Here is a 19,153-nt window from a genome sequence, read left to right as displayed (position 1 = left end):
CATGTTATAGCAGTGTTGCCACTACTTTTTATCCAACCCTTGTATTTACATTCAGTAACTCCAAGTACAGGTTGGCCACCATAGAATATGGAACAAGGCAAGTACAAACACATAATATTTGTACAGTAATAGTCTTGCTTGAAAAGTTAATAAGATTATAAACAGTATTAATATTACCATGCTAATTGGACACATGTAGCACAGTCTGCAGATAAACAGAATGATACAGTAACATACTTGGGAATACACTTCAGCTTAGAGTTGATACTAGGTACTGTTTGTTGGCCTTGAAATATTTGTATATGGAGTAGAAAGAGTGAGTGAGTAAGTAACATTTCAGTGCTGTTTTAAATTTCTTAATATTACCAGTTGCTTTTTTTTTTTTTTAGACTTTGAGGGAGGTTATTGAACTCTTTGATTCCAAAGGAGTGAACTTTTTTTTTTATATATAGAGATAGATTTGCTGAATGTTGGTGGAAGTTGAGTTTTTGCCTCATATTTATATTATGTATGTCAGAATTTAAATTGTATGATATTCATTGATATTATAAAACAAAATTCCTCCACTGTATCAGAAGTCTTCCCAAACTTCTTTTACTTTCTGGTTGATATTATAAAATCTTTTTTGGAAATCTTTCATTTTCTATGCAGTCTCTTCTGTATTGTTTTATATTGGAAATCTGTCGTTTTCTGTGCAGTCTCATCTGTATTGTTATATAAATTCCGTTATTTGTGGAGTTTGTAATTCTCTTTGAGTTTCTACATTCCTCATACTATTCAAAAGGGTGTATGCAGTTCTCATAAAACACATTTCTGCTGATGTCAGTCATCTCTCATTAGTTCTTATTGTCCATGATTATCTCCATAATATAATGATGGTCTAGTAAGTGTCCTATAAATTTGTATGTTTATATACCTAAAAACTAAAGATGGTTCTAAGAGCTGCCTTTTATTTCTCAGTGTTTTGACAGGTTTTCAGTTTTTACTTTCAAAACTTTTTTCCTTCATGAGATGCATTATATAGCAAATAATTAAAGCAATAACTTGTTCCAGTATCGTATCATTTATGCATACCTTGCTTCTAATTGGCTCCATTCTTCCAAAAGCCATAATTTAATTTAATTTATTTCTCTATGTAAAATGGCAGAAAATAAATTCTCTGATAAATAGGGGACAAATATAAATTCCATCAAAGTGACAGTTTGTTACTCAGTTGAAAAAATTGAGAGGTATTTTTAATGCTCTGTACCAGCAGCCAATTTTTTTTTCTTTTCAGGCTGACTGCATTTGTCGTCAAGTCCTTCCAACAAGCAATGCCATATGTTAATATTGAGGACAGCATAATCCAAGAAGCTTTACGTTGGTTGTCCATGAATCAGGCAGCAAATGGAAGCTTTTCTGAGGTGGGAAAAGTGATCCATCAGGACATGCAGGGTGGGGCAGCTAAGGGACTAGCTCTGACAGCGTATACAATGATCGCCTTTCTTGAAAACCAGGTGTGTAAAGAGATAGAGACCTGCAGACTCTACTTCAGTATCATTTTACTGTCAAATGCTTGGTATTAACTTAGCATTTTATATATATTAGTGAACATCATATAAGAGTAAACGACTTGCCATGCTGTCCTGACTCTCTTGTTATTCAGAAGTTATTGTTAGCAACTATGGATTGGACTGCCAGGCTGTAGTGAAAGGTACCTATGCTTCAGTCATCATTGCTGTGTCAGCTGTTGTCAGAAACAAACTTGCCATTAATGTTGACCTTCCCCCTTATTAAAATAAATCTGAGGGTAATAGATTGTGAGGAGATGAACTGAACTATGGTAGAACCACCATATTTTGTTATGAAGCCTCTTACATTGGAGTAAACATGAAGGGGAGGAGATGAAGCACTGAAAGTGAAGATATAAATGTAGATAAATATTATGTCTGTTTGTTTCAGCAGTCATCAGCTCAACTTTACCGCAATACCATCAACAAGGCACTAGACTACATTGTTAGAAACTTGGAAGGGCTGGATGACATTTATGCCCTTGCTGTTTCAAACTATGCTCTTCATCTTGCTCAACATGCAGCAAAGGACAAAGTCTTCAATCTGTTTGAGAGCAAAGCCCAGTCCTCTGGTAGGTAGTGTGTTGCTTGTAACCTAGCTGCATTGGGGGATTTTGTACCTGGTCCTCTAACTTGCTGGGGGAAGATTTTCCTATGGAGAACTGGGAATTCAAATTTAGGTATGCAGAATAACACTGACATTAAAATTAGTAACACCTCTGTTATTTTTTTCAGAATCGGAATTCAGAGTGCTCTCATTATTTGCATTTGCGTTTGATAAACACATACAAGTCAGTGCCATGTCTGATAGCAGGCGTTTTTTAATTGATAATTCCAAGATCATTTGCTGAAAGATAAATTGACAAATCTGGTCAGTACACACACCAAAAGATGGTTTCAGCCTTCATCTCAAAGAACATGCAAGCAGAGTGCATGTCATTTAAATTCTGTTTGTGAGATGGAAACACATACATGAGCTGTTGTCTGAGAGCGCGGTGGGACCAGCAGTTTTATAGTGTGCAATGCATGGCACACTGACAGAATATTTGCTCCGCTGTCATGAAAGGGAGCACGGGTTTTGCTTTGTAATACTTCAATATATTTGCATGTCATGTGTCTCTTTGTAGCATATAGGTCTTTAATCACATGTGTTTGCTATGACTTGTTCATACTCTGACACACATCAGCATTGGTGGTAATTCACATTAATGTATAAATGATGTGTGTCTCATTATTTGGTCTGGGACAAAAAATATAAGAAATCACGGTAGCAGTCAGCTTGTTAATATTATCTTTTCATTTATAACTAATAATGATGAACCAAAGAATATACATGTCTGCAGTTTTAAGCATTGTTTTGAATGTCTTTTATGTTCTGTTTCACACCAAACTATTTCTGTTACATACTAGGCATCTTTCTCATGTTTAATTTGTTGTGAAGCAAGTTTGAAAAATGGTGCCATCTGCAAAAGAGACATAATATTAATTCAAAATTTTTTAAGATCATGAATCATGTTCTTTCCATTCACAACATCTTCTGAAACATAACCTTCATAGCTGACAAGGTCAGAGTATGATCAGTGTTTTGTATGCAGAGGTTAAATTTTCTTCTTTATCATCTCATAGTAAAAAGTAAAAAATTTAATTTACACAAATTGATGTTAAAGATCTGTTTGCAGATACTGCAAATGACTGAAGTCAACATTTCTTTATCAACATATCTTTGTTTGCTAAGTGAAATGGCAACAACAGTTTTTATTTGCATATGATTTTTTTACCAGCCAGTCCACTTGAACATGTACCAGAACATATCAGTTCACATTTTGTTAACGTTTAATTTTCAGGTGACCTGAAATGGTGGAGGAAACCAATTGGTGTGGATGATCAGAAGAATCCTTGGTATGGCCTGCCCAACTCTGTCGATGTGGAAATGACAGCATATGGCTTACTGACGTACCTACAACGTGGTCTTGTACAAGACGCCCTCCCAGTCATGAAGTGGCTGATAACACAGCGAAATGAACAAGGAGGGTTTGCTTCAACCCAGGTAAACACATGCCATGCAGTTGTGAACACAACATAAAGCTTACAGAGTAACAAGACTAGAAAATTACAATACAGTGTTATAATTAACATTTCCATAACAATCTAAATGTTCAACACTGTTGATAAAAAAGCCTGTCATTAAGCTCAAATCTTCTTGGGTGATCAACTTGTTAAAACTGAACTGAAAACCAGTGTTTCAGAGATGTCCTTGGTCTCTATCATCAGGTTTGTCAAATCAATGGCTTTTCGGGTAGGTGTATTACAAAGTAGGAGGGCACAGCCAAACTGTGTGGTTACCCACCCCTACTTTAACCTATCACCATGTTGTCAGTTACTTTTTTCCTTCTCAGCATGCTGTTCTCTGTGTCTTCTGGGACTTTCATGATGTGTGTGTTTTGGAGTTCCTTAATAATGTGGTGCTGGGATTCTATACTTCGCTGAGTTAGAAGTCAGTCCATGAGACCAAAGTTCTAGCCAAACACCTATATAAAGTTCATATAAAATATTGTGACATGACACCTGAAAGCCGGAATAGTGGAGCCAGAGCCAGACGTCCATTGCTAGACAACGGCTAGCTGAAACACTTCTGTGGAAACGAACACACCTGTGTGAATGAAAGTGTTGCCCAGAGATTGTCGNAATATTGTGACATGACACCTGAAAGCCGGAATAGTGGAGCCAGAGCTAGACGTCCATTGCTAGACAACGGCTAGCTGAAACACTTTTCTGTGGAAACGAATACACCTGTGTGAATGAAAGTTTTGCCCAGAGATTGTCACACATTTTCATGGCAACGGATGAAACAGAATAACAGAGGACAATCAACTGTCCGACTTGGTGATCTATATTGTTACCAAGCAACAACTAAGGAAGCAGACGTTGAAGACTTTGTGTATTATAGTTACAGTAATCTTCAGAGTGTTATAATTAATTGGAGTTATGACTTGCAAGTATCCAACAAATCAGATTCCCCCCTACAGGTCACTAATGCATGTGACAGTGCTCTTTGAGAATATACCATACCTTGAATAGGCAGCATTATGGAAGAAATATCCTACACGTTCAGTGAGAGATATCTGGCATGGTGAGTTTGGTTCTTATTGTACGTTGAAAACAAAATCTGATATTTTTCCAATTACATCATTATCTGATGGTGACAGATCCTTGAAGATGTTTTAGACATCCAGTAACTTATCCAGCAGTACTGGGTAAAGGAGCTTTTGAGTCAGTGTTTTATGTTAGGAGAGTACCTGCCATGCTGTACCGTGATGCTTTGCACAGCAAGGTACTCAATAAAACTGATTTGGACACCACTCTTTCCCTTTCTCTATCTGTCAGTAATATGTATAATTATTTTATGCAATACTTTGGCCTAAACTGCTGTTAATTTTATATTGAAAGTTTATCTGGATACAGTATTTGGACACGTGTTTCAGAAAGGTATACCATCCTGCTGTATATTAGTAGAATTTGAAAGAATACCTAATGATGTTGAACCCACATTCCTTTTTCAGCTTAAAATATTCAGGCTTCTTCACTTTCAATATATGTGGAGAAGGGAGAACACCTATTTCCTGAAAATAGTTTTATGACTGTTATATTATATTTTAAGCATCCTGTTGCATTTATGTGTCTTTCATGCACAGTATATTCAGTCCTCAGTGCAACTATTTGAACTTTTATTTCTCCTCCTTATGACATGTTTCGGCCTCAAACAGCCATCATCATGTGTTTTGTCTATGCCAAAACTGTTGCACTGTATAAAATGTTCACATATTTATACATGTGAAAATGTGATATCTCTTGTTTAATTTACTTCATGTACACTTGATATTTATTTACATTGATTAATTTCACTCTTTCTAATTTAAATTTGGTTTGAAATTTCATAAAATTTCTTAAAATTATATAATTCTTGCACCTCTATTTGGGGTGTAATCCGCTTGTCCAAATGATATAGTTCTACTGCTGTGGCTTGGCGTTCGTGTGTTGCTTCTGTTCGTAAGCCCTTTCTTTGTGTTATCATTTGTTCCTATTCATATGTTTGTCCCTGCCCCTGTGTATGATATTGTTGTTAAGAGTTGTGTGTGAACATGAAAATAGTTGCATTGAGGACTGAATTTGTGACTGTCATTTTGGACAGTGTCCGTTGTCTCAAGTTTTGTTGTGTATCTTGAAGAAACTCACGGCAAAATGCAATATGTGGAACAAAAGTCATAGCTACTGTTACATACCATCATCATAAACCCTAAGACTTAACTGATATATAGAAAACCTTATTTAAAACCGAAATATGGTAGTTACCATGTTGTATATGAAGATATTTGTGTATGGATTTCTCTTGTACAGGACACTGTGATTGGGCTTCAAGCACTGGCCAAGCTTGCGGAGAGAGTTTCATCTATGTCAGTGGACATTTCCGTGTCCTTCTTATACCCTGGTGGCAGTCCTACCTACTTCAAGATTAACAGAGCGAACTCCATGATTGTGCAAAAACATGAGGTATGTACGTAAGATGTTGAAATGCTGTAATGCTGTGGTTATATGAATAAAACTTATCCCCACATAAGATATTCACCATGTAATAGTATGGTGATAATGTAAAATGTATTGCTACCTACACCAGTATGCCAGCATAGCTCTGTAAGTACAGTGATTAGGCTATGGCTGACTGAAGAAGTGGGGTTTGGTTCTCAGCACGTGCAAAAGATTCGTCTCCACAGGGTTCAACCTGGCTCTGGCAGCTGATAACTCACTTCAGTTAAGTGCCAAAATGATGAATCCATGAAGCTGTCCCTCTACTTCCTATTCATCATGGCATGAAGTTTGATTAAGAATAGGGGAAGTTTTACCTTTACCTAAAACATTACTATGTTACTGACATATGTACATCATATATGGTATTATATACAATATTTTGGAGGTCCTTAAACATTATATCTCGGAGCCCTGTCAGCATTTAAAATGCAGCCCTTCATACAGGGTCTGCCAGAAAGTATTAGACATTTTTAATTTATTGCCGTTTTATAACGATTGAGATAAGGGAGGGAGGAGCATGGCAGTTTCTGCCATCCCAATGAAATACTATAATATGTGTTTTATCTATATATGTAACAGCCGGTCACGGTAGCCGAGCGGTCTAAGGCATCCACTGTCTTCGCTCGCTCAGAAGCCAAGATTGTGGGTTCGAATCCCACTCAGGGCATGGATATCTGTGTGTGTTTTTCTGTGTTTGTCTACAGGTAGAGGCCTTGCGACAAGCTGATCACTCACCCAAGGAGTCCTACCGTACGTGTAAGATCTAGAAAAACCGAAGTGAACGTAGTTCATGGAGGTAGGCCTAGGCCCACTGGGGCTGTAGTGCCAAGGAAAAAAAAATATATGTAACAACAGGGAGGTCAGGTTACGACTGTCTGTGTACACTGGTGTGGGAGGATGTATCCACCTTGCTTGAAGCCCAGGCTGAGACTATGTAGCATCATGAGTGTTAAGTTGAAATGTTCCTCTTTGAAGATTTGAAAACAAAGCTGTCAAATTAACAGCTTCTAATTGGCCATTGTCAGTGAGGCAACTTCCCTGTTGACCACATAGCCAGTGTTCCCTTAACAATCAGGACACTTTTCCCCTTTACAAGTCCGGGTGTAAAAGGGGCCCTTCGAGGAGCTGCCACCTTGTGCCTCTGTTGACAAAAACAAGAAGAAGAAAACAGGGATGTACCATTGATTACAAGTCCGAATTTGAGGGGTGTACAGGTGAGCTTTGCGGAGAAAATCCAAAAAGATAGACAACCAAGAAGTACAGCCTTCCGTACCCAGGTACGATCCACGGACCTGTATGGCTACAGTATAGTGGGTATGGATTATTAATATATGGCTTTAGTGTTCTGTTAGTCATGACAGATGATGTAGTAATTGAGTATGAAGCTTAAAAATAAAATTCTTAAGAATGTGGTCTTCTAGGTTATGATATCAAAGGTAATCCCAGGGTTTCAGAGGAAGCAGCAGCCTCAGTCTTCAGGGTAGAAATGAAGATGGAATCTTTAATTTCCACTGCTATGAAAACATCAAAGCTCATTCAGAAATAAATTTTAACTAGCAAAATGCCTGTTGAAAATGAAGGGGCATATACAGAATGAAATGCCTAGATTGCCCCATGGAATATATAGGACAAACTGGGAGAAAATTTAATACCAGATATAAAGAACACATACATGACATAAGACACAATAACAGCACTACAGGATACTCGGAACACATATTAAACACAGGACATGCATATGGTACAATAGAAAATACTATGGATATCATAGCAACGAATAAGCAAGGACAATATTTAAACACATTAGAAAACTATCATATATACAGAACAACAAAGAAAAACGCACATATGAACAATATAAATAAGGAAATGTATAACCCAATATTTCAGGAATTACACACAATTTACACAGAACAACATAACACAACCCCACCACCTACCCCTACCAGGCCATAACTCAATCAATATGAAGGCACACACACATCCAACATTACAACACTCGCAGCTAAGAAGGGAACACACATCACAAGACACGGTGAGTACTAAACATTATAATACAACACATAACAAATAGAAGCCAAAAGTAATAATAATAAGTACCTTTTTCACATTGCAGGTTTACACAGAATATAAGAAAAACGACCCCCATAGTGGAAGAACCACACGCAAGTTTTAATTATGACACATAAGATGAATAATCTTAACAAGTTTTAGTGTGTGTAAATTTATTATAGTTGACAAATACGCACTTTTTAAATAATTTTATAAAGGCAAGCAATGAAACAGATTAGCGTAATTAGGGCACCTGATGATGGCACTATGTTGCCGAAACATGTCGTGAAGTAACAGGTGAAATTGAGTGCACTACAAGATGGCCACTGTATACATATAATGGAAGAAAATGAAGTAGGACAGTAGGCACTTTGCTAGCTGTACACACTAGCTGTAGTTTTCACATATGATCCTTCCACCGATTCACTCTCGTGCATTATAGCTCTTGAGTGACGGGTTTCATTCTTAAACTTAGTGAATACACTTGCCATGAAAATGAAAAGTGCTGGAAAGACAGTCGATAGAATAACCTCAAGCATAATGACAATAATTCAGTACATATTGTAACGTGTCGGCAATCCAGAAGAGTAACTTCTATGGAAACGCTAGAGTAGACCGTTGCATAGGAAGTAACAATAGCGGCACTGTAATCCCAACAGTGAGCCGTTGTGTAGAGAACATCGAATCTCCACGGTTACGATGAATACGCGAAGCATTCCCGCAGAGACAACGCAAATACAATGGGTCATTGCGTAGGAAACGTGGAACCAACAAAGCAACGTTTCCACTGCTATAACAGAGGGTTCATTGCATAGCAGCGACCAAGGTTATATAGCGGGGTTGAATGCATTCGCACAGTCAGTCTTGGGATAGCAGCCGTCTAAGAATCAAGTCTTGGAACAACCGCCAGAGAGGACAGTCCAGTGTTGGCCGAGTTATTGTAAGCAGTAATTGTAACACTGCAAGTGATGACAATTGTAAAGCATGTGAGTGTATAAGTGAAGAACAATAAAGGTTCTACAGAATCTGAGACCCACGGGAATTTATTTATAGCANTGCAAGTGATGACAATTGTAAAGCGTGTGAGTGTATAAGTGAAGAATCTGAGACCCACGGGAATTTATTTATAGCGCGACACACAAAACACGCTACAATATATTAGTGCTCACCAACAGCAGTGACCTGTAACAGGCAAGCACATAAAATATGTAATAAATAACAGCGATCATGTTGATTGTCAACGGATACCATGTTTTAATGAAGGTAAAAATAAAGGTAAAGTTGTTCCTGTGCTTAATTAATTAAACACCACACTATGAAGGCATAAGTGGGGTTGGAGGTATGGTTCCATCATTCTTGATATTGGTGCTAAAGGGAGTGTTCAGCTTGACCCCAAAGGAAAAAGACCCGCTACCCATTAGATAAGGAGACTGGGTTGGTCCCAGGGCCAGTCTGGACACTGTGGAGAAGAGAAACTTTCCTTGCCCGAGCTGGGAATCGATCCCAGGCTCTCCAACCCATAGCCCATCACTATTCTGACTCCTTTTGTGCTCTAATGTTGACACACACTGCTTACTTGAAAGTTGACAGAACTTGTCTGACAAGTCCACACATGTGACACTGTTGCTGTTTCAGTACACTGTTGTTAATTTGATGAGTGATTAGTGGTGTATTGACAGAGTGCACAACAACAGATGCTGTCTGGGCCAGCACAAATAAACCGTAGTTCCAGCATCTCAAAGAGAAATTTCCTGCATCCATCCAAATTGCACTAACATATTCTATTGTATTTTCTCTTCTTATTCACTGTCTCTATGTTTTTAAATTTTAAATTATTCTTCACATCACTGGTGCACTATACATTTCAGCTGATATGGTTATCATCAGGTGCTTTGAAAATTGCCATTGAAAACTGCAGCTTCACTCGACACATAAGAGCAATCATCCAGAACTACAAACGCTCAGCATGTATGTGCTTAAATGAGGGTATACTTTGGAATCGTATCCATCGACAAAGGTACAGCAGTTTTGAACAGTAATTTTCCAAGCACCTGATGATGACCATATTGGTCGAAACATGTAGTGCACCAGTGGTGTGAAAAATAATTAGAGAATAAAAAAAAACGTGAATTTTAAAATTTTGCATGTGAGATTCTGTGTACATTCTATTGCATAAATTATATTTTCAGCTTCCTGGAAAGGTCAGAAAAATTGATATATCAGCATCTGGATCGGGTTTTGCAGTTGTTCAGGTGTCATATCGCTACAATTTGAACGTGACTGGAGCTTGGCCACTGTTCACACTTGATCCACAAGTAGATAAGAACTCGGATAGAAACCATCTACAGCTATCAATATGTTCTGGGTAAGAACTTATGTGCATTCTGCATGCATATTACAGCATTTCACACTGAATCTGGCTCACTTTCAGCAAAGTAGCACAGTAGTGTTTTATTGTTATTAGGACAGTTGTTGGTATGCCCTGATTATCCTTTCTGTAGCTCTACCAGCTGGGGAAAGGTGGGGATATGTACACCAAGGTCCCATTCGTCACAAAAATACAGTGAAACTCCCATTTCACGTTCCTCATGGTTTCTCTTATTTAACATTCATTTTCAGTAATCTCACAGTTAAGTTTTATCCATTTCATATTTAACTGTATTTACTAAATGTTGTGTGGGATAATGAATTATTAATCTATTAATTCAGTTCTGCATCTATATATTTACCTTCTTAAAATTGGTGGTACATATAATGATGCTATATATTCAGAATTGGCACAGCCACTTCAAGAGTGTGAGTGGAGTGAGGTGAGTTATTTTTTTCAGAACAAATATTACTGCCAATACCAAAGACAATATCATATCTCTGTCATACTTTGCATGACAATACCACATGGCCAGAGATAGGAGAATCATACAGCACTCAGTCATGAAATTGAAGTGGCAGAATTTCATAACTTCTTTGCTAAAAAGACTAGCTCATTATCAAGTAAGTTCCCATTTTGTTGCACCTGATGCCTCGTTCATGTTTATATCTGCTCCACAGACTTTGTGAATGAAGCACAGGTTTGTGATCAACACAACAGCAAGTGATTCTGGACTTATTTTTCAAATTCAGAAGTCAGTAGCATCAAATAATACAGAGAAAGAACAAAGCAAGTTGGTTCAAGATTAAAACATCTGACATCTGAAGAGGTGTCTGGTTTGAACCTTGGCCAGAACACACAATTGTCTGATTCTTTCACTGTTTACCTCAGTCCATCCAGACAGGCGCCTTAAATTAAACCATGATCACTTCTTCCCACATACTTTCCAATTTATTTATCCATCACATAACGCTACCTATACTGGGTTTCTGAAAGCATTTTTAAATAAAGTAAAGATACTGGATGACTGGAAGGTGACAGATGTGGCCTGTTTTGAAAGCACTGTCCAGGCATTCTCCCAGAGAGACTGAGGAAAATCAGTTTGGAAAGCTTGTCAAGAACTGAACTCTGTGCCTCCCAAGCATAAATGTAGAGCATTATCACCATACCATTCATTAATAATGTACCATCCAAGACACAACAACTGTTAATAATATAGTGGAACTCCCAATTCAATGTTGAATTTCAGTGATTCAGAGAATTCAGTGTCATATTACCTCCATTTAAGATTTTCTGCAGTTTAGTGATCAAATTGACTGGTCCCAAAAGAAGCCTTAAATAGAAGCACAATAGACCACTGTAGGTCGTGGAGCAAGGACCAAGGCCCACCCCTTATACATTCATTCATTCAAGCCTTAAATAAGTCCTCGATTGAAAGTTGAATGCATTTTTCTATATGCACCGGTTATNCCCCCCCCCCCCAAAGGAAAATGCCTTATGTAAAGCGTATGTCTGTTCATTTGTCTGCAACCTAATACAAATGCCTAACCTTTAGGAAGATCTTTTAAATTTGACATAGGAAGCATTCCCTGAAGTTGTCAGGAAATCCAAGCCATACTGATCCAGAACAAAGCATACTTTATGTAATAAATTAATTTTTTATGTATATCATAAACAATTAAATTTTGGTGAAATTCAGTATCAGAGATCAATGGATAACATTAGTCAGATAGACTTGAAAGGATTCTGATGATGGTGTATGCTGTACGGAACTATTAGGCTTATTTGGACTCTATCCATGGTCTGGTATATAGACTAGCTCTTTCTAACGGGCCCAATTCAGTAGGTTTATCCTGACCCATCCACCTGAGGACGGAGACAGATCCAGCCTCCAAAACGTTGTGGTTTTATGCATTCTATATACCAGATTATGGATAGAGTCCAAAATAAGCCTAGTAGTTCTGAACATTAGTCAGCCATTATGATTTTTAGCCATACTGATGGTCATAAAGCCTATTTCATGTATGGCCATAAGTGGAATTATCCTTGCATCCCATATTCTTTTTCATGGATTTTATATTATTATGCTGTTGAAACATGAATTCTGTTTTGTTTTGCTGACTTATATTCAGGAGATGTGTGGTTTGAATTTCAGCCAGAACACAAGCTATCCCAACTGAAAATGTTCATGGTTTTCCTCACTCTATCCAGGGTAGTATCTCAGTCAGGCCATAACTGCTCTGTTCCACATCCTTTCGTGTTGATCATTCATCACTCATCCTCCCATTTAACACTATGTAGTATAGATACCAACCAAACAAAAGAAAGGAAACGGAAATACCGTCATAAACTGGCCAGCCACAAATAAGCTGAATAACCTGCAGAGAAAGCTGTTGTTAGTTCTGTGTAATCATTGTACAGTACATACTTTCCAATCTTGTTGGCTTGCTCTGTAATGTATCAGCTGCTGTATGAGATAGGGTAGATGCAGATGTGGACAATTTAAGATACAGTCCTAGCATAGTTCTGGAAGGGCAGAGCGAAAAAGCAAAATTCTGCTTCTGGTATTTGCTTATGAGGGACATGTTTCTAGGCCCCAGACTTCATATATATTACTGTAAATCTTAATAGCTTTATGGCTTCAAAGTCTGACAGGGTAAACACCTGGGCACATTTATTATACTGGATGATAAATTTTCACTTTATTCAGGAACATGTATGAAATTAGCAGCTGTTGAATATGTTGGTCACAAAAATAAGAGTCAAAAAGCTCTAACCACTTCTGTTTTGTTTTGTTTTGTTCTACTGTTTCCATATGCAGAACTAACATACTATTTATGATGCAGTATGAAATAATGGTGTTCTTTAAACAAGAATAAACTCTTATTAGTAGTAAAATATCATTTTCTTACATTGTGATTGACAAAATACAAAAGTAAAAAAAGAATGTATTCATTTAGATTCGTAATTAAATACACAAAATTGTGACATGATGGAAAATATGTGTGTCCAGATTTGGAATCGGCACATCAAAATTAATTGAAAAAGCTGGTTTTATTTTATGTCACCATACCCTGTTGACTGTCGTTACGATGCACGGCTTGAAAGTATCATGACTGATTCATTCCTTTGCTGACTGCTTCTTGCTCTAGGTTTATTGGGGCACAAGGAGTCAATGAGAGCAACATGGCTGTAATGGAGGTCACACTGCCATCTGGTTTCACTGTAGACTCTGATGCTTTGCCAAGTTTACGGATGTCTCAGAACGTGAAGCGAGTGGAAACAAAGAATGGCGACACAGTCATAATGCTGTACTTTGACAAGGTACCAATCAGCGTTTAAATCACTCCACAGTGTATGACAGAAGTGTGAAATTGCATAGTAATTGAAATAGTCTGTTATCCCCTGCAACTTGACTGTGAGTTTGTCAAAAATATTTACCCTCTAGATGGAACTCCCTATTGGGTTTGTTGTATTGCTGTGCTGTGTTCTCCACACCTAGACAGCACAATAGTGCAACCAACTCAACACAGAGTTGTATCCAGATAAGCCACCACAGCACACATAATATGCAACACAACATAGATAACTAGACACACAGACTTAATAATACACATAATATCCAATTTTAGTAGGACTCACGTATACCTGATGATGGCTGTATATGTACAACCAAAATATGTTGTAGCATATGTTTAAGACAGAAATAGGTGTTGCTTAAGTATACAATAACTCAGTTATATACTCAGATATATATAACTGAGTTATATAACTCAGGTGACTGCCCACGGGAAGAAGAAAGTAGTTAAGCCCAAAACTATTTTAGAAATAAGAACCAGGTGATAATTTGGAAAAGATCCTTCTTAGTTGCACGCTACACAGGCAGTGATTCTCACACTTGGAGCCAGGGGATAGGAATAAGGGATGCATGCACAAAGAACTGTGATCATAAAGAAACAGAAACAAGTTGCCGTTCACACAAGCCTACCTCAAGGGCATCACATGATTAATACACATGGCACACTTTCATATGACAGACAAACTCCATGGTTCTAGTCCACAAGCAAACTAGACTGGAGCCGCCATTTCCTTGAAATAGCTCCTCAATTATCCTCACGAGGCTGAGTGGGCCCTGTTCCAGACCTACTACGTATCAGAAAATCTGGTAGTGCCGGTAATCGAACCTGGGACCTCTGGATCTGCAGCCAGGAACCCTGACCACTAGACCACAGAGGTCTTCATATGGGCCTGTAAAAGTTATTCGAAAAGTGTACTAAACCAAAGTAATCACAAATGCTCTTATACTCGGATGTCAGTTGCAGTGCTAATCTCACCCATTTTCTTTCCACATTACATTGAATGCCTTTGCATTCCACAGGTGCACCATCTGCTGCTAGTGTCAACATCTTGCTGTAGTTTATCAAACGTAGAAATGTATTCTTTTTGGTAACTAAAGTGCACACATCCTTGTTATCCAGCTGTTCATGCTATACAAGGCACTCCATAGTGTAAATGTGAACTTACAAAATGGAAGTGTTGAGAAGAAGATACAAATCACATTTCCCTCACAAATAGGGCAACATTAATATAGTTTTACCTTGTGGTTCAGATAGGTTTGCCTGTAATTGTATATAGACCTACCTGCCTATCAGAATCATATTTCTGGATGTCAAGTTTGCCTCTCACGTGCGCTAGTCTTTCAGAGGTTATGGTCCTTCCACCCTGTTTCATTCTACAGCAGTTTAATATGTTGACTACAAGTGTGATTTTTAGCTTGCTTTCCTTATTTTGAAAAAAATTAAAGGAGGCTTGTGAGATCACCCTGTTGTCCATGTTCTCCCCCTCCAATGCCTGATAGCTGCAATAGTGAAACCAGAAGAGACGGCCGTCGCTAGGCAACGGCTCGGTAAACACATTCCTGTGGGAACAAATACACATGCAACAATAGAACTGTTTGATATAGTGTAGGCAATTAGTTCCCAGAACTTCTTTTTTCATACTTTTGTTCCAGGGCACATGATGAGATATATGTTGTTTTTACATTATTGTGAAGTGTCACAGATGTAAATGAGTGTTGCCCATACACCATAATGGATACACTCCTTAGAAACTGCGTGCAACCAGCAGACACATGGAGGGCATAAAATCATATCAAAGCATTACAAAATGGACACCAGTAACTGCCATGGCATGAGGTCTGGAGTGGACATTGGTGCCTGCCATGGTGGTGAATGTATTGAGGGATATTAGGGGCAGACACACATCTTGGGATTTGATATATTTACTACACCCCATACAGAATGTCCTAAATCAAGCAAAATCAGAATTTCACAATTTCATAGAATTTGCCCAAACTATTTAGAATGCCAGTATCAGATACATTGAGATCACTTTATTGTGATATATTTCTGTCTGTTCAGCCCAATGCTTATATGACTTAGTGTGTGTACCACCTGTTTCAGATGACAAGACAGGAATACTGCCCTACAGTTTCGGCATTTAGAACGCACAAAGTGGCCAAGCAGAAGCCAGTTCCAGTCACTATCTATGATTACTACGACTCATGTGAGTAAATCAAAATGCACACCCATATTCTTTCCACATTAGTCTTGTCACAAGTTTCCAAACGTGTGCTTCTGTTTTAGCTCGTCGTGCCAGAGTGTTTTACGAACCCAGAGTTGCCACACTCTGTGACATCTGTGAAGGAGAAGACTGCAGCACATCATGCTCCAGCAAGCCATATTCTCACAGTCACGAAAACAACCCGTCAACTGCAACAAGAGTGCTGTTGAGCTCCATGTGTGTCGTGCTCTCTGTGGTATTTCTCCAAGGCTGGGTTTCATAACGTGTTCGTGATGAGAAAGTGTCATTAGCCGAGCGCACAAATACATGAACCATAAGGGTATCCTGCAATGATCTGTGCAGTAAATCTTAACAGTATTTACTTTCGGTGTGGTATTGATATTTTAACTCTAGATCCAACCACACCTAGTCTTCATATTTGTTTGATCCAGTCTAATCTATAACAAAATACCAACAATTTTTAAATTACATGAACCTCAAACTGGACCCAGTGGTTTGTCATGTGGTTACATAAACCTTTAAGGGAGTCCTCTGTAAAACTCAGAATGTAGTAAAAAATCACATTCCAATCCAGTATCTGACGATTTTAACAATTTGCAAATTCAAACAGGAGGAACACAACCTGTAGTGCAGTCAGGCAGAAACTTCTCATGGATCATCCCCCACCATGTCTACCCTTCCATCCTGCACTCCCCCTACTCTCTGCACACTCTTCCACTTCTATGGCCAGATTACTCATTCTACAGTGTTAGCTAAGGAGTGCCAGCAATCAGGGTAGGATGGTAGGATGTGGGAATGGCCCTCCCCACCTAGCAACTCTTATCCCCACCACCCATGAGAATTCTTTGGCTGGCTGAACTATAGTGGGGCATCATATTACTCAAAGGGTTAAACATCTGGCATAGAACAGAGACATAAAAGACCATAATGAAGTCTGGACAGCAAGACACAACAGAATGAACATTCTCCATTATGAATTCAGATGAACCAGACCTGTAAAATTTCCTATAAATCTAGAAACCATCACCAAAAACAAACTATCGTGGGTGAAAATTTTGCTGAAACATCTGTGTGTAAATAATAGCCAGCTCCTGTGAATCTCAAGAACCTGATGTGCCTTGGCTAGCATACAGGAAGAGGAAGGAGGGACATATATAAAGATATGAAAGAGCTAAAGGAAAGAAGACATTATTTGTCTTGTTTTGTGGGTCATGTGCTAGTATTAATGTAATAGAAAATACTACACTTGAGCACCATCTTGTGCCTTCTTCAGTTAATAGACTTATTCATCATCAATAAAATGTGTATGCAATTACTGTTAATTGTATTCAGTGACTTAATACAGTTTACAACCACAAAGTGAAATTCCATGTCTAGGTGGTATGTTTGGACCTAGTATGTGTCTATAAGTCTGCAAAATAAAATAAAGATGCCAGAGTTGCTGTAATGGTTCTTTTGCAATATTTAGAACATCCTTAACAGATTTATGTCAAAAAGAAGTACAGAAAAATATTACACTACAGGCAACAGTAAACTTTCTACATAATTTTCAATTGTACTGTTAAATCTTCATGGGTTACTATAGGCATTGGTGTGAAATATTTTGACCTGTGATAGAGAAAGTAACATCCAGAACTATTAAAATCTATTCTCTCTGTTTCGAAAAGCATCTATTCATATATGCTGCACTGGGGCATGTTCAGACAAACAGACCCAGGAATGTAATCCCATACAATGAGGATACCATGCATTACAGCCTATCTAAGATATTCTCAAAGTATTTTTGGTCTGGAATAATCTGCAGTTTCTATAGCTAGATGGACCTGGTATACGAGGTCAGAAGAGGTAGATTAATTAATAATATAGATGTTAGCGATTTCATTACGTTTTATAACAATGACAAAATGATAAGCCGAGAATGTACTTTCACTTTCTCATACATGTAGTATAAGCAAGTGCTGTGACAGTGGGGGAAAAAAAAACTGACCTCAAGATTTTGAGAGTGGTTCCTTGAATGTCTCTGATAGATGTTATTCATATTCAATAAGAGTTCGCCCATTATAGGTCAGTATCCAGTGAATGTGAACATTCTAGCTCCAAAAATAGGGACCTCAAACATAAAACTGTGATTTTCTTAATGACATCAAAAACAATTTTGATTAAATTTTAGCAGTTCATGGAGACCATCTCCTTAAATAAAACTGAACAGGTGGTATCTTCAGGGAAATAATAGTATGCCCTCTAATGGCCCACTGCATATATTAGAACATCTGATGTCTCTCTCTGCACCTATCTTTTTTTTTTTTTACTCATATCAGGGTGACATGTATTTTGTATATAAAACAATAAATTAACTTGGAATGTAAACTGTCTTTTCTATTTAAATACATATAAGTAACATGGTAGTGTTCCTCTGGGTTGACATTGAGTGGTCTCAAGGCAGATAACCACGTTTGGAGGAGCCTGCTTCCTCAGTTGGGGATGGTGGTCATTCAAACTTATGGGTGGGGGGAAAAGAACTGAATCCCAGTCCAAGCCAATGAGTAGGAAAAGGCTCTCTTTACAGAATTTTTGACATCCTAACATACTGTTTTAGCCTCCTGAAACATGGATTTTTCTGGTGAAACTCTCGCAAATTTTGTTGCCATAACTGATCAACTGTTGATGCTGTAGTGTGTATAGCTGTTGCTATGCAACGATCACGAGATGGAACATGTCACTTGGTAATGGCCAGTAATCGTGTCAAATACCCCAGCTATCACAAGGCAAGTGCTTAGTAAACAAGTTCCCACGGTAACAATGGCAACAGTGTTTCCCATGCGGTTCGTGCTGAGATATTATAACCGAGACAAGTCAATTATCATGACAGAAGACTACGAGGTTGTTGTGAAATGGCCACCAGCCTTGGAGCTAGTTCAGTTTTGTATGGGAAGCTGTGAAGAGAAGAATTTATGTATGCTGAAGTACAGTGATACCTGGAGTGTGTAATTCAGCGAGACTGTTACAGTTGCTGCAT

At 38.1% G+C, this 19,153-nt stretch overlaps 1 protein-coding gene across 3 annotated transcripts in view; it reads left to right on the top strand.

Moving 5' to 3' along the window:
* LOC111868014 (CD109 antigen) overlaps positions 1-18,290 on the top strand; it is a 126,988-nt gene extending 108,698 nt beyond the window's left edge. For 2 of the 3 annotated variants that reach the window (XM_023858349.2, XM_023858352.2), the window contains exons 21-28: positions 1,277-1,496; positions 1,942-2,122; positions 3,395-3,597; positions 5,946-6,098; positions 10,376-10,551; positions 13,707-13,878; positions 16,017-16,119; positions 16,200-18,290. In XM_023858349.2, the coding sequence (XP_023714117.1) occupies positions 1,277-1,496; positions 1,942-2,122; positions 3,395-3,597; positions 5,946-6,098; positions 10,376-10,551; positions 13,707-13,878; positions 16,017-16,119; positions 16,200-16,399 (1,408 nt within the window). In that variant the 3' untranslated portion in view covers positions 16,400-18,290. The remainder of the gene's footprint in view (positions 1-1,276; positions 1,497-1,941; positions 2,123-3,394; positions 3,598-5,945; positions 6,099-10,375; positions 10,552-13,706; positions 13,879-16,016; positions 16,120-16,199) is intronic. The other variant, XM_023858351.2, reaches the window with a different exon arrangement.
* Positions 18,291-19,153: the final 863 nt, after the last annotated feature.

This window comes from Cryptotermes secundus, unplaced genomic scaffold (genome assembly GCF_002891405.2).
Source record: "Cryptotermes secundus unplaced genomic scaffold, Csec_1.0 scaffold508, whole genome shotgun sequence".
Taxonomy (NCBI): domain Eukaryota; kingdom Metazoa; phylum Arthropoda; class Insecta; order Blattodea; family Kalotermitidae; genus Cryptotermes; species Cryptotermes secundus.
Note: the sequence above shows the minus strand (reverse complement) of the source record. Positions and strands in the feature narration are given on the sequence as shown.